At 43.2% G+C, this 14,332-nt stretch overlaps 1 protein-coding gene across 11 annotated transcripts in view; it reads left to right on the top strand.

The window, feature by feature from the left end:
* PROM1 (prominin 1) overlaps positions 1-14,332 on the top strand; it is a 630,080-nt gene that overhangs the window by 521,948 nt on the left and 93,800 nt on the right. For all 11 annotated transcript variants that reach the window (XM_086964065.1, XM_086964059.1, XM_086964066.1 and 8 more), the window contains one exon: positions 12,226-12,318. In XM_086964065.1, coding sequence (XP_086820191.1) covers positions 12,226-12,318 — 93 coding nt within the window. The remainder of the gene's footprint in view (positions 1-12,225; positions 12,319-14,332) is intronic.

Here is a 14,332-nt window from a genome sequence, read left to right on the forward strand (position 1 = left end):
ATATAAACTTCCGCCAGCCCTCTAGACACCACTTCCAGACACCACACATCCACCGAAGCAAGAGCGGAGGTTGCTATTTCTCTTACCTAGCCACAAAGACCTAGATAGCCTCCCACTACACCTCTGGACCTCCCCCTCCCTGCAGGAATTCTGAAAGGAACGGAAGACTTGGCTGTTCAACTGATACCACCCAGCAGTAGAAACCCCCAGTGGCTGGATACCCTCACGGGTGAATAGCAGCGCTCTGCAAATCTCATTTGATTGATTGGTTATCTATGCTCTCAGGATATGGAATAACATTTCTGCATGTATGAGTGCCGCACAATCTGCTCCAATTTAGGAAGTTTCTGAAGAAACCCCTCTTTAACAAACAGGACATTTCAATGCAGTAACAGTTCAGTTCAGTTCCAATCTAAGAATCCCTCCATTCACTCAATGACTGCTTTTTAGTTCTCCACTGCCTTTTGGATAGTTTCCTAATATACAAGAACCTCGCGCATGCATGCATACATACACGCATAAGTACATTCTCGTGTACTATATTGCACTGCTTCATTGGGGCACTAACCTGTTTTACTTGCACCCCAAGAATACAAACTCACCACACTACTTTGCATCTTAGGGACACAATCACTAACAGCCCTTCTCTGCATTCAGTGCACTGCATCACTAACTTACTGCATGTTCATAGACACAGTCATACCACATTGTATGTATTTTATGACACTAATCAATGACCCGGAACACAGGCGATGCTAATAAACAACAAAAATTCAGGCGTGGCCTGGCCGGCGATCAAGATGGCTGCACGGCATTGAAGCTCCAGTGCCCTTGGTCCGAATCCTGAGGATGATTTAATATTCCCATCGCATTTCCCCCCAAAAAATGCAACAAGCCTGCCTCCTGCGCCGATGTGGGGGCCCTGAAGGCAGTCCGTCCCGGCTTCAGGGTGCCGAGCTGCTGCGGAACCTTATTGGAGTGAGAGGTGCCCCAACCTACCTTGGAGCCCCTGCAACGACTGGGGTCGTGGGCGAGCCTGAGGCCGGGGCTGCAGTGTCCTGCTGGGCCTGCCCTCCGCTCCACTCCACTCACATCTGGGCATCGCCGCTGAGGCCTGGGGTTTGCCGTGTCTGGGTGAAGCTGATTGGGGGGAGCCGCATCGCTGCCTGTGGTGCGTGACTGGGACAGCTGCTGCGAAACTCTTTCATATGCGGGCCGGCACGGGTGAAAGTGGAGGTTTGGGCTAGTTTGCGGCCTCTACACTGCCTGTCGCCAGCACTTCATTGCTGCTCTGTCAACCCCCCCAACGTAGCCGGGGTTTCCAGGCTCTCTCCCAGTCCACCCCAATGAAGGCTGTGCGGCCTGTTGCTGCTGCTGGTGCAAACTGGGCCTGGCCCGCCATCACTAAAAGTGCACGGTTCGCTGCAGTGAGGGCAAGGATAGATCATTGTTGCCTCCCCACCACCCTCGGGGGACCATCGCTGCCCTGCAGCGGGAGTGTGTAGCCACTTGGCCCACCCCTGGGCCTGAGCCATCGTGAGATCCATCTGGGGCCTTGGCTGCTCCAGTGACTCTGTGTTGGATTGCCCTGCCCAGATGACAACCACTCACCGCTAAAGAATGGGCCTGTTGCCACGAGTAAATTAAGAGGGTCTCTCCCAATCACGGACATAAACTACTACACTTTGCATTTTTACATAGATGCTATATCACACCCGTTGAACTGGCAAGATATGACTCCTCCAAATCTTCTCAATGCCCCAAATGCCACTTATTTGATGCTGATTTTGTCCATATGACCTGGACATGCCCTGTCATATCCACCTTCTGGACCTCGGTAATCCAAATGCTATCAACTAAGACCGCCACATCTTTTAGGCCCCCCCCCACCGCAAGATGGCCCTGCTGGGTATTGTCTCTGATGTTTCTGCCTGCTACTGCAGGTTTATAGCGATAGCACTACTGTTAGCCGAAAGGGAAATTGCAATACATTGGGGGGCCCAGCAACGCCCCACAAAAGAGGCCTGGCTACGCAGCATGGCATGCTGCGCTATGCAGACCGAGATTTATTCTATCGTACAGCCCCCCACCTCCCGACCCAAGGATTTTTGGCACGTATATTGAACATACCTGCGCACCTTACAACATGAATCCACCATCGCTCCTCCATTATCAGTATCTGCTCGTGGCGAGGCTCTGTCCTCCCCTTCTTCACAAACTATACCATGCGAGACTCTATGAGCAGCACATGCACATGCTGCTTACAAAGGTTGGGCCATACCCCCTCCCATTAATCCTTAGTTTTTTGAAAACCTCATCTTTAATAAACACTTTTCTTGTGTGCTTATGCGACTACTCCCTCACTTCCCTTGTTTTCTCCCTCCCCTGATCCCCCTCTAGTTGTGTCATACATTATATATATTGATGGACTTTCCTAATCTTTCTCCTATATTATGGAAATGATGGTTAAGCCAATTGTTATTGTTTTTGTTTCTTCAAGTAGCTATGTCTAACCATTTTGAATGTACAAGAGCTGTAAATGTAAATAGGCTTAATGCACCTCCTTCTTTCCTGAACTGAGGACACTAGACTATTTTCTCTTTTTTGTATATTTGTTCTTTATTTGACACTCTTATGCAAATAATGAAAACATTTAAAAAAAAAAACAATAAACAACCAAATGCTGCTTCTGGGAGACATTTACCCATCCTATTGCAACCTGGGTCAGTAAACCACCACCCTGCATATAGGGGGCAACAACGTACCACATTGTATTGAATTGAGAGACTCTAAACCTTTAAGTTCCCTATATTTTGAGGTCACAATGCCACCTCACTGTGCACCAGGGGCTCTCAACTCAATAACTTGCACTGCTTCTCAGGGACAAGAGCTAACCGAACTGCAATCTATTGACTCTAACATTCTGCACTCCACTGCCCCCAAGTGACACTAACCCATCACACTCCAGTACATTCAAATGGTCACTAGCATGTTACACTTCACTGGACTGTACAGATAATACTGTATTGCATCCTAGAGACATTTGCGTGCAATATTGTGTGCATCCTAGAGAACAAGCCTGCCTCTGTACTGCAGCGTAGGAACACTAAACAATCATGTCACTTAATTCTAGAGACACTAACCATGTGCACTCAGTTACATCTTAGGGACAATACTCCGTTTACTACATCATAGAGACACTAACTCACCTGAATCCACTGCATAATAATGGCAATAATCCACCACACTGCACTGCATCTATGCCACATTAACATTGCACCGTAGAGGCAATAACCCTTTCCTTTGCCATTACAATGGTTTGTAAATAGATGTTAGTGTTTGCGCTGCTTTGCGTCGTGTAACACCCACTCTAAGCTTTAGTAAATATAGGCCTAACATTAAATGGGTTCTAGGTATACTAAAGAACTACAGCGCACGCTAGAGATGCAAGCACCTCACAGTGTACTCCATCCTAGAAACACTAACACACAAAATTGCATTCCATATTAGAGACCCTAATCCAGCAGAGTGTACCCTGTTGGATTGGTATGTGGCCCAAGTGATTGCCAGCAGCTGAGATTAATTCAAGCAATCGATCAGTTACCTTGTTTTTGATGCACTGCCCCATATTGACACTAAGCTGCTACACTGCATCAAAGTGACACGCACTCACTGAATGCTGAATCCTAAGAACAGTAACCTACCACACTGCACTGCTACCTAGAGACACTACTTAGCACTGAATACGAGTGATACTTACCTATCCTAGTGCACTGCATTCTCGGGGTGCAAACCCACCATGCTACATTGTACTATGGTGACACTAACAGCAGTATGTGGTGGTATGGGAGTTTGTAATGTATTACTTTTAATCTCCGTCTGTCTCATCTCCTCCTAAAAGGTTTTTCTTTTCTAAGAGTGAAACTAAACACAGAATATCGAGCGCAACCTTACAGAGAATGGCCATGAACCGCAGTCCTCAATAATATTATTAATATTTGATAATATTATCCTTCTAGCTTGTGTTCTTTGCAATACTTCCTTTCAAAACTGCTTTTACTTCCTTTCACTCCTTCCTTACAAGACCTGAAATAATGAAAGGATCAGCTTCTACTGTCACTGGGGATAAGTTTCCACAACAACAACGATTCCACCTAAGTAGCCTTTCTGTTAACCAATCCTTAATTAGATATTGTATCCAACGAATACCTCTCTGCTAGCATCTAGAAGTGTATTAATGTAATCTGTCTGAATTTAAATGTTTCTTTTCATTTCCTTGGAAGTAGAGTCATGAACCCCACACCTGGAAAGATTCTCTTAGTCCCAAGGAGATGTTGTTTAGCCACACCCCCTCTGGAGAGAAGGAAAACAGATTGGTGTCTCTCACTCTTAGCTATGACACCCCTGCCAGAGAAGCTCTTATCTGCAGGGGTTATTTGTAGATGCGTAGACTCTCACCCTGACACAAGTAGACTTAAGTAGTTGTTTTTTACAACAACAGTTTATTTATAATATACAATTAACAAACAAACCTTGTGTATAAGAATGATCAACATTATTACAGTCATTTCAGCAGATATAATGTAAAACAAGATGAACATTAGAAAAACCTAAAGCATGTTATGTTGCACGTTCCTTCTATCTATAATAATGGGTCTAAAATCTACCAAAACGCCAATATCTATATTAGAAGCAGCCGCATGTTTATAGTGTTGACAGAGTAACTAGTATTTTCTCTTACTTCTTCATGCCACGCAAGGTACTGTCCCCGCATACCTCTAGAAAGGTCCCAAGCATGCAATCGGGTGACAGCTCTCTGGCATTTTCCCCAACCAATCAGTCTTCATGAGTGCCCCTCCAACATTGGTAGGTCTTGTTATATCTTTCTCCCCAGAGGTTCTCTATGGAGAGAAGAGGGGGAGTTGCCCTGCAGTTTCTTGTATCTGCATCATTGCAATAACAATGCCTTAGTTATAGACACGCCCGAAAACTCAACAATTGTATAAAAACTCACTTTCTTCCAGATTAACTCTGCACCAGGTCAGATTGCCTTGTAATATTACTCTCTACATGCAGTTTCCTGTACAGCAGAATAGACACGTTAAATCTGTTATTTTGTTAGGTTAACTAATGTCAACCCACTTGAAAAATAATATGGTTATTTGACACACTATATAGCTATTACCACAATTTAAAGTATTTGTTGTTTAGGCATTATGACGTTCACGCACACATTCACACTTTAAGGAGTTAGTGCACTCATGTTTGCCATGCCTTTAGGCCTTGTTTGTATGTAGCATGCTTATATCATCATAAAAGCCCTGCCACATATATCAGTAGAACTGCATAAAATAAATCCTATTAGAATAGTGCTTGTAGGTACTACATGTTTGTATATTAGAATACCATTATCAGAAATATCTTCTGACATAAATACTATGTCCTAAACGTAATTTACTAAAATATTGTTTGCACTGGGTGTAGATTTTCTTTTATAAACTCCGATGAGTATTAATTTGGGAATAGACAGCAACAAGCCACCTGCACTTGTAGGGGAGCTTCTGAGCAGCATTTAATCTGCTCAACATCACGGTAGCATCTGAAATATACATTTGTACTGAGCTCATTCTAGCCGTACTTGCATTCTTCCTTGGCTTCTAACAGCCAAAGCAGCTGATACTACAAAACAAATTAGGGTATCCCTCTGCCTAAAGAAAAGTAGAGTGCACCTCACGAATATACACTAGCTTTGTGAACGAAGACAAAGGAGTTTTTTTATGCATAATCCTCACCATGCTTCATCATCGGGGTCATCCAGGCCCCTAAAAGCCAAGATGCGCTTGACCGTCACCCAGGGCCCTCTTCAAATAATATGGTGACCGGGGGAAATTAAGTATAATAAAAATGTCTCACCCACACCCAGGTATCTTTTTATTAGTGAGCTGGGCCGTAACAGTATAAAATCAGTGTAGAGGGACAGTGAATGATATAATGCTCCAATGACCCTCTCTGCGTCAACATGTTTCTGCAATACTATCTGGCCAAAAATGGCCCAGGGACTTCGCCAGGACGGGTTCCGAATGCTGTCACTTCCTCGTGATGACCTGTACATTTTTTTCACTCCAGAATCCAATTCCAATTAGCATGAGAGGGGAATATTATACTCACCTAAGCAACTGATAAATGGCACCTGTAAATGGAGACACATAGATTCAAATGTTATCAAGGCGCATAAGTTGAGAGCACATGGTCCACATGGGTAAAACACTAATGCAAATTTCTCTTTGTTTTCTTGATTCATGCTAAAAATGCGCATGATGCTTATTTAAGCTCGAGCTATGCTTCATAAAATTTAGCCTCCAGACAGCACAATGTGTGCTATCATTCTGTTTATCTACAGCATACTTGCGCCATACCATGCAGACCAACAATATGTGCTCAGCTCAGGTATAACACCCTTTGCCTTCCTTTTGGGCAACGGTGAGTGCTTCCTTCATACATGCCAAAAGACTGGATTCACGTAGGAGTCTCCTGATTTTAAGGTTAAAACAGCTTTATTTCACCTATCTCCCGCCTAAAATTGCCACTGCTTCCACATGAGTCAATGGGGCAAAAAACTTCTGCTATTTTTTTATTTATAATCCTCCTCGTTGCTTCTTCAAAGTGTTGGCATGTATGCTCTCTGATGCTTGGCCTAGAAGTAGCTGTTTTTGGTGTGCACTGGGCTACCCCACAGTTGCAAGTTACAATACGTTCATGGAGTGTTGCCTCCCACAGAGTCTATGAGACCCATTAGCTTTAGCATCTGTAGGAACCTTCACAAAGATCTGTGACAAATGCAATTTACCAAATTTAACTGCTTATCAATTTGAAGTATGCATCTTACAATACGACGACGCACAGTGCACCATCCCCAGGCATCAGATACCCCATCCCCGCTGTAGCTACAGCAAGGTCACTGAATCTGACTTGGTCACAGGCTCTCACCACCTCCCACCCGAGGCCTCAACAGACCTTAACCAGACCATCCAGAACTTTATCGCCTGAATCCCCAACAGCACCGACAGAGTTGTCCCACTTAAGCCTACAAAATGCTACAGAACCTCCAAAAATGTTAGGCGGTACACCCCAGAACTAAGGACTAATAAGGCTACTGCCACCAACTGGAGAAATGTTGGTGCACCATTGAGAACCCGACTTGAAAAGCAGATCACAAAACCTCCCTCAGCAAATATCACTGGCAAATCAAAGAAGCCAAGAAAGCAGTCATCTTCCACAGCAAGATCACCAATATCTACAAAAATGTCAACTTCCAACACAACACCCTCAACCCCAACGACCTCAACAAACCAGCAAACATCAGCCGAACCATTACCACCTGGTCTCCGTGCAGCCCCCAGACCACCTCAGCCATCATTTTTTCCGTCCACTCCAGGGCGCCCATGGACCCCTGCCTCCACTTTCTCTATAACTGCGCAAAATAACCCCATCAGCACGCAACTCACCGGAATCCTTAACACCTCCTTCTCCACACCAACCTTCCCAGGCAGATAAAAACATGCAGACATCAGACCCTACTTAGAGAAACCCTCCACCAAACTCAGCGATCTTAAAAATTATCATCTGAACTCCCTGCTATCCTTCCCGGCCAAAGTACTCGAGAAGACCATCAACCAGCTGCTCACTGAATTCCTGGAACAAAACTATCTGCTGGATGCCTCGCATTTAGGATTCCGTGCCAAACACAGCACTGAGACCACGCTGATTACTGCCACAGATGACATCAGAATACTCCTTGACTGCAGAGAAATTGTGACCCCTATCCTCCTCGACCTCTTTGCAGCGTTCAACACAATCTCACACAACACCCTCATCAACAGACTCTACAACATAGGCATACAGCAAGACAACCTCAAGTGGATCGCCTCCTTCATTACAGGGTGCACTCAGAGCCTCTGACTGCCTCCCTTCACCTCTGTCCCTAAAAACATATACAGCATACTACAAGAATGATCCCTCAGCTCCATCCTGTTCAACACCTACATGATCTCCCACACAGATGTCGTCAGATCCTACAAACTCAACATAATCTAAGCAGACGACACTCAACCGAGCCTCTCACTCACCAAGGACCCCTCCAACAACAAAACCAACTTCTGCAACGCCATGACCAACCAAATGGATAAGAGACAACTACCTCCAAATCAACTCAGACAAAACTGAAGTACAGATCTTCAGGAAGAAAGCCTCCATATGGGACCACAGCTGGGGGCATCCAGAACTCGGATCTACACCCACACCGACAGACCATGCACGCAACCTCTGCATCATCCTCAACAGTCAACTGACCATGAAATGAGAAGTCAACGCAGTCGCCTCCTCCTGCTTCCACTCACTTTGCATGCTCTGCAGAATATTCAGATGGTCCCCAACCAACTCCAGAAAGACCTTCACTCAGGCCCTTGTCACCAGCCACCTCAACTACGGCAACACTCTCTAAACCGGCATCTCTACCCAGCTTCTCAAAAGACTCCAGACCATACAGAACATGTCAACCAGACTCATCTTGGACCTCCCCAAACGAACCCACATTGCTCCCACCTGAGAGACCTCCACTGGCTCCCCAACCAGAAAAGATGCCTACATCAGCCATCGACTGAACTTCCACAAGCCCTCTAGACACTTGCTTTCCTCCTCACTCACCCTCGCCGCCCACATCTGCTGCAGCCACAGCGGCGACTGCTCCTTCTCGTACATCGCTTCCAAGACCTGGACAACCTTCCCCTCCAGCTCTGTACAGCCCCTCTTTGGCAGATTTCAGAAAGAGACTAAAAAACTTCCTCTTCCACAGAGACACATAACCTATATACCCCTAGGGGGTGACAGTGTCACACTTTACAAATGCTGATTGATTGAATGATTGATTGATTGATAAATGGTGTTTCAGTTTCTACCTTCTAGAATATGAGTCTGTGACTCTTAAATTTTGTAACTGGAGTGTGTGATTGTCAATATTCCTTGTATAGAGCAGCAGTTATTAATGAACACAGCCATGTCTTCTTTCTTTCTTGTTGTGACATTGATGCTTTTTCAATAAGTTACTAAAATAGGTCATTTTCACCACTACCAAGATCTGGAGGTGGTGTTTCTTTTTGAAAAGCTGAACTTTTCCCATTGTGCATTTTTTATTTACATCTAGTTACGTTTGAGTTTGCCGCCATTTAAATGCTGTCCTTCTCTCTAGGTAGTCTTTATTTTGGGAACTGCGCATAACCTAATTTTACATTTCCTTTTTCACCTCATTTTGGCCTGCTTGGTACTGTACTCCTAGATGTACTAAGAGGCTGGTTGCTAACAGTGGTTGGAAGTTGTATACTGACTTTGTGCTACCTTTCTGCACTATGTACTGACAGGTGGCACTGCAATAGCCCTGCTTAATGACACAGGGATGGAAGTGTGCTTCTTTTGGAAACATATAGAGGAAAAAAGGCACTGGTCCTGTGGATTACTGCCTAATTCCCCCACAGCTGCCTGATACAGTTTCCTTTGCAAATAAGTTTCCACCTCTTTTGACGTGCTACATTTCAATGATTTGCAACCACAAATGCAGCCATATAGCATTGCTACATTTCATTGTGAATCGCTACTACTTGCAGTTCTTACTGCTTCCAAAATGTGTTTTGCAATTCAGATAGCCTTTTCTAAATTGCAAAAGGAGTTTAATACTTAGGGAAAAACCATTATGCTGTTGCAGTCCCTGTAATATTCCGGTTCACGGGGTTAGCAACCGCTTTAGTGTAAATGGTCTTGTTTTGCCTTACTCATAAAGTCAGTGCTCTCTCTCCTCATCTGACAGGTCTTCACTTGCCATTATGCACTGAGATATCCCAACAAATGGCTCTGTTTAAGCTACTACGTGGTGTATTCCACACCTTCCCTTTCCCCATCTGTACAGTACTGTACCTGGGCTCTCCAGCACCTTCAGATGGAGAAGATCTCTGCCATATGGTATTGGATGTAGCAACGGATCAGGTGAAATTCACCACTTTCGTGTACGCTCACTTTCTCCTTCCATCAACCAGCTTTCCTTTTACTTTATATTCACCATCATATTAATTACTCTCATCTGCAGGAATAAGCTGCTCAGCAGTATTAGTTAGACTTGTGTGGCTGGCAGTGCTGACTAAGATGCAGACATCAGTCTACCACCTGGGAGCAGTAACGTCTAACAACAAGTTGGGCCAGCAGCATTCTTTCATTGCATCACAAACATAACCCATTGAAACAGAAACAGGAATGACCCCATAGTATTCGCTACACCTCCCTTGAAACCAGGTTTGTCCTCATGCTTGTTTCAACAAAAGCCATCCCCAATGACTCCTCAATCGAGCCCATGTTTCAGTGTAAATACCACATTACTCCTCGTGTTTGGGTAGGGGACATTGTCAAACACTCTTGAGGCTCTGCACACGTATGTGTACAACCTTGTATACTGCAGGAGAGTCACATTTGAAGTTCAATGCCTTTTTTGCATACACATGACTATGGTTGGACCTACTCAGTTGCTGGTCCAAAGCCTATGCAGTGGTCTCTGGTTAGTGATCGGGAGATACAGAATATATCTTTGCGTACATCATCCATGGCAATACACATGCCCAGTGTGTGCTTGGAAGAGTGATGAGTTCAGAAAACAAGCATTGGCAAAGACAACAAATTTGGCTTTAAATGTGTTACCACATGTAAATATAGGCGTGCAAAACTTCTCTGTTCTCTTTGCATGTGTTATCACATAATGCAAGATGTCTTGCCTTTGCCAGTGCTATTGTAGTCCCTACTTTAAATGTACATTGATGATTCGTTAGTTGAGCATGCAGGAAAACTAAATGTATCAAGTGCTCATTGTGGATATTTACACCTGAAGTATCTTCTTCTACAAGTGGTTTATTGGACTCTTAGCCTCACTTGTGCTCTAAGCGGTTAATATTGGTTTGATCAGCATGGACTTTGGCAGGTTCAGAAGTTGATTCAGAGAACTACATTACAGCCTACTACATAGTTTTGATATGTTCTCATCTGACTGAAGATATGTACTCATGGGACTGACAGGTTGTCAATCAAAGACTCTCTGCCAGTTTTTATAATGATATATGGATCGGTTACGTAATGCACGCTGGCTTGTGTCAGCACATATTTAGCACGCAGTGTAGTCGAATGCGGTTGTTTTCCAATGTGATTTGGATTGAAATTGCTTGGAGCATAAGAAGTCAAGCGAGCAAAATGGTGTATTAATTCACTTTGTCTCAAACACTTCCTCGTGCTATCTAGATTGAGGTAAAATATGATGGGCTATTTATTACTGACGTGGCCATACGTTTATATGGACTGTTTCAATACCATTCTTTCGAAAAGTAATGTTCAAATATCTACTGGTCTTTATCTTTTAAACATTATTTAGATTCAGAGGGAAGTAAGGTCACTCTATGCCCGTGTGACAACAACTCTGGCCAATCTTTGTTGCATTTTATGTTTTTCTCTGCAATTTGCACAGATTAGCAAGTCAACACTTTCTACTTCCCTTATTAAGGATGTTAGGTCTTTGTCACTACAGTCCTGCACTCCTTCACTTACAATCTCTAAGTTCCTCCGAAATTGTTTTCCACGTTTGCGCCTTCTTGAAAGCTGCATTCAGAACCAGACAAACTATGTTGGATTAATCTGATAGATTCTTTTAGGGGTAGCTTGGTAAAGTACACTGATCTTGGTAGGTGAACGGGGTTTTCCCATTAACGGGCGTGGGGATTTAGAAGGAGCGCATGGCGGACCCTTTTGAGGTGCTATCACCGGGTTCTCACCCCTTAGTCCATAACAGTGCACTTTGTTCAGAATTTGTTTTTTATACCCTATGTTCTTTTTAAATTTCTGATGCCTGATGTATTTTGTGTGCAATATTTTTATGTAATTGCATGGTCTTCATTTTATGACACCCTGGACACTTGACGGACTGATTTTGGGTCTTGTTTCGCACACTGTATGTCCTTTACCAGTATTTTAAATATTTTTACATTTGTCTCATCCAAATTTTGTAGTGTGTTGACAGTTATGTTCAATATTATGTACTTTTATGGTCTTTTGCTCGTTAGGCCGAATAAAGATTTGGATGAAGATGATGATAATGTTCAAATATGCATTTAAAAAAAAATCTGAATTGTGAAATATTATTTGCAGGCAAAAGGAGCACTCGGAAACGCCTTGAAAGGCCATGCAAACAGCATTCGTTCGATACATCTCCAGCAAGTTGTCCCCCTAGAACAGTCGATGGTAAAACATTTACAAAAGTACTAGTAGTCTTTTTACAAGATTTCTGCATTATTTTCATATGCTGGCAAATTTTCGAGTAAGAAAAATGTAATAGTCACTATTTTTTAGTTTGTCGTTTATTGAAATGTGTACCTGCCTTCGCAATTGTGCAGACTAGAGCCAGTAATATTTTATTTTGCATGCATCAGCGCCATGATTCTGAAATGATTGTTGTCTTTAGAACAATCATTTCAGAATCATGGAGCTTTTTGAAACCTAATTTACTGTGTTGATTAACATTGGAATTATGGTAGCATTTTAAATGTTGTTTTTCAAAGTGCAACTTGTTTGTTTAGTGAGAATTTAGTATGCCATTTGATATTGGTTTAGTCTCTGAAGAAATGTCTAATTCATTTTTGCCTATTGAGGCGTTTTGTATTAATGCTGTTTTGAGAGCACCACACTGTATGTGAAATCGTAAGAAACCTGCAAAACACAACATTATGAAATATGTTTGCTTAATCTGCAGTACATTCGAAGTCTTAAGAATTATTATACCGCTGCGGTGCAGCCCATAATACCATACCTTTGTACAAAGACAGAAGCAACATCAAAGATATTAAATTGACTTACTGAACAATATATTTCTGGCCAATTTATTGAACGCGCTTCACACATATATTACAGAAAGTGCAAGAAAATAAAGATAATTTATGGGTAAAGATGTATACACACGCACACATTCACACACATACGCACACCAGGCCAGCTGTAATAAATGTGAACCAATAACAGATTATTTCAAAAAGTGTGTTAATAAACATATTCATACATTTACTACTGCAGCACAAAGGTTGAATGCTATATTATTGCCACAATAATGGGTAACTGACTTGAGAAAACATTGAGTAATGCCTCAGATTCAATTCCCAAAACGGTTTACAGAAAACCTCTTGGGCCAAAATGCGTAGTTATTGTGATTCGATTTATTTTACAGATTGAACCCTGTATTCTCTTAATTCTGATACTAAGGGGCCCATTAGCATGTCAGGCGGATCGCCACCACCCACATGGCGGTGACGATCCGCCCAACATTTGAGCCCGCCCGCATGCCAATTCCCCCGCCACATTATTATGGCGGGGGGGACCCCAGCGTACGGTAAGACCATCCGCCGGTTTTCTGCCGGTAGGCAATCTGCCCGATTGCCTACCGGGCGGAAAAGCAGTTAATATGGTGGCGGTTTCTGGTAGAGGATAAGATGGAATCTCCTTCATCAACAAATAGCCCGCTGTATGGTCTGACTGTAGTTAACTAATTGTCTCTATTTGTGGGTGACGTGATTGCAGTGCGTGTGAATGTGAAAAGAGTGTGTTAAAATTGGGTGAAGGAGCAACGCATCTTTTATTGTTTCTGCTCAATCCTCCAATATTAAAAAGAGAATAGCAAAGAGCAGTTTTTAACAAATAACCGCCCAGATGGTGTGTAGGTCGACATGTTTTTTTAATATTGGAGAATTTTAACACACTCTTTTCACATTCACATGTACTGCAATCCCGTCACCCACAAATAGAGACAATTAGTTAACAGCATTCGGACCATACAGCGGGCTATTTGTTGATGAAGGATATTCCATCTTATCCTCATATATCACTCATAGCTGGCATAAAGGAAGGTCCTTAAGGAGTCCCAAATGATGAAGGTCAGGACTAGTTAATTTAACTTTTTCTGTTCCTCACGTTGTTGAGTTGCTCATTTTGCATCATATTAGGTATTAGGTTTCACTCAGACCCATAGACACTTGTATGTATGTTACAAGAATGCAGGATGCCACCCACTGGACCCCCGCACCAATGGCGGGCGATCCCATTCCACAACAGGATGGCGGCGGACTGAGTCCGCCCGACATCCTAATGACCCCCCTAAGTGTTACATGTTTAAACCAGTGTACATGAAAACAGAACTGCATGACATACACCATACATGCAGAGAGTAATGTGGTATTTATTACTATTGTTGATGGAGGAAAGGGGCATT

Source organism: Lissotriton vulgaris, chromosome 3_2 (assembly GCF_964263255.1).
Source record: "Lissotriton vulgaris chromosome 3_2, aLisVul1.2, whole genome shotgun sequence".
Classification (NCBI taxonomy): Eukaryota; Metazoa; Chordata; class Amphibia; order Caudata; family Salamandridae; genus Lissotriton; species Lissotriton vulgaris.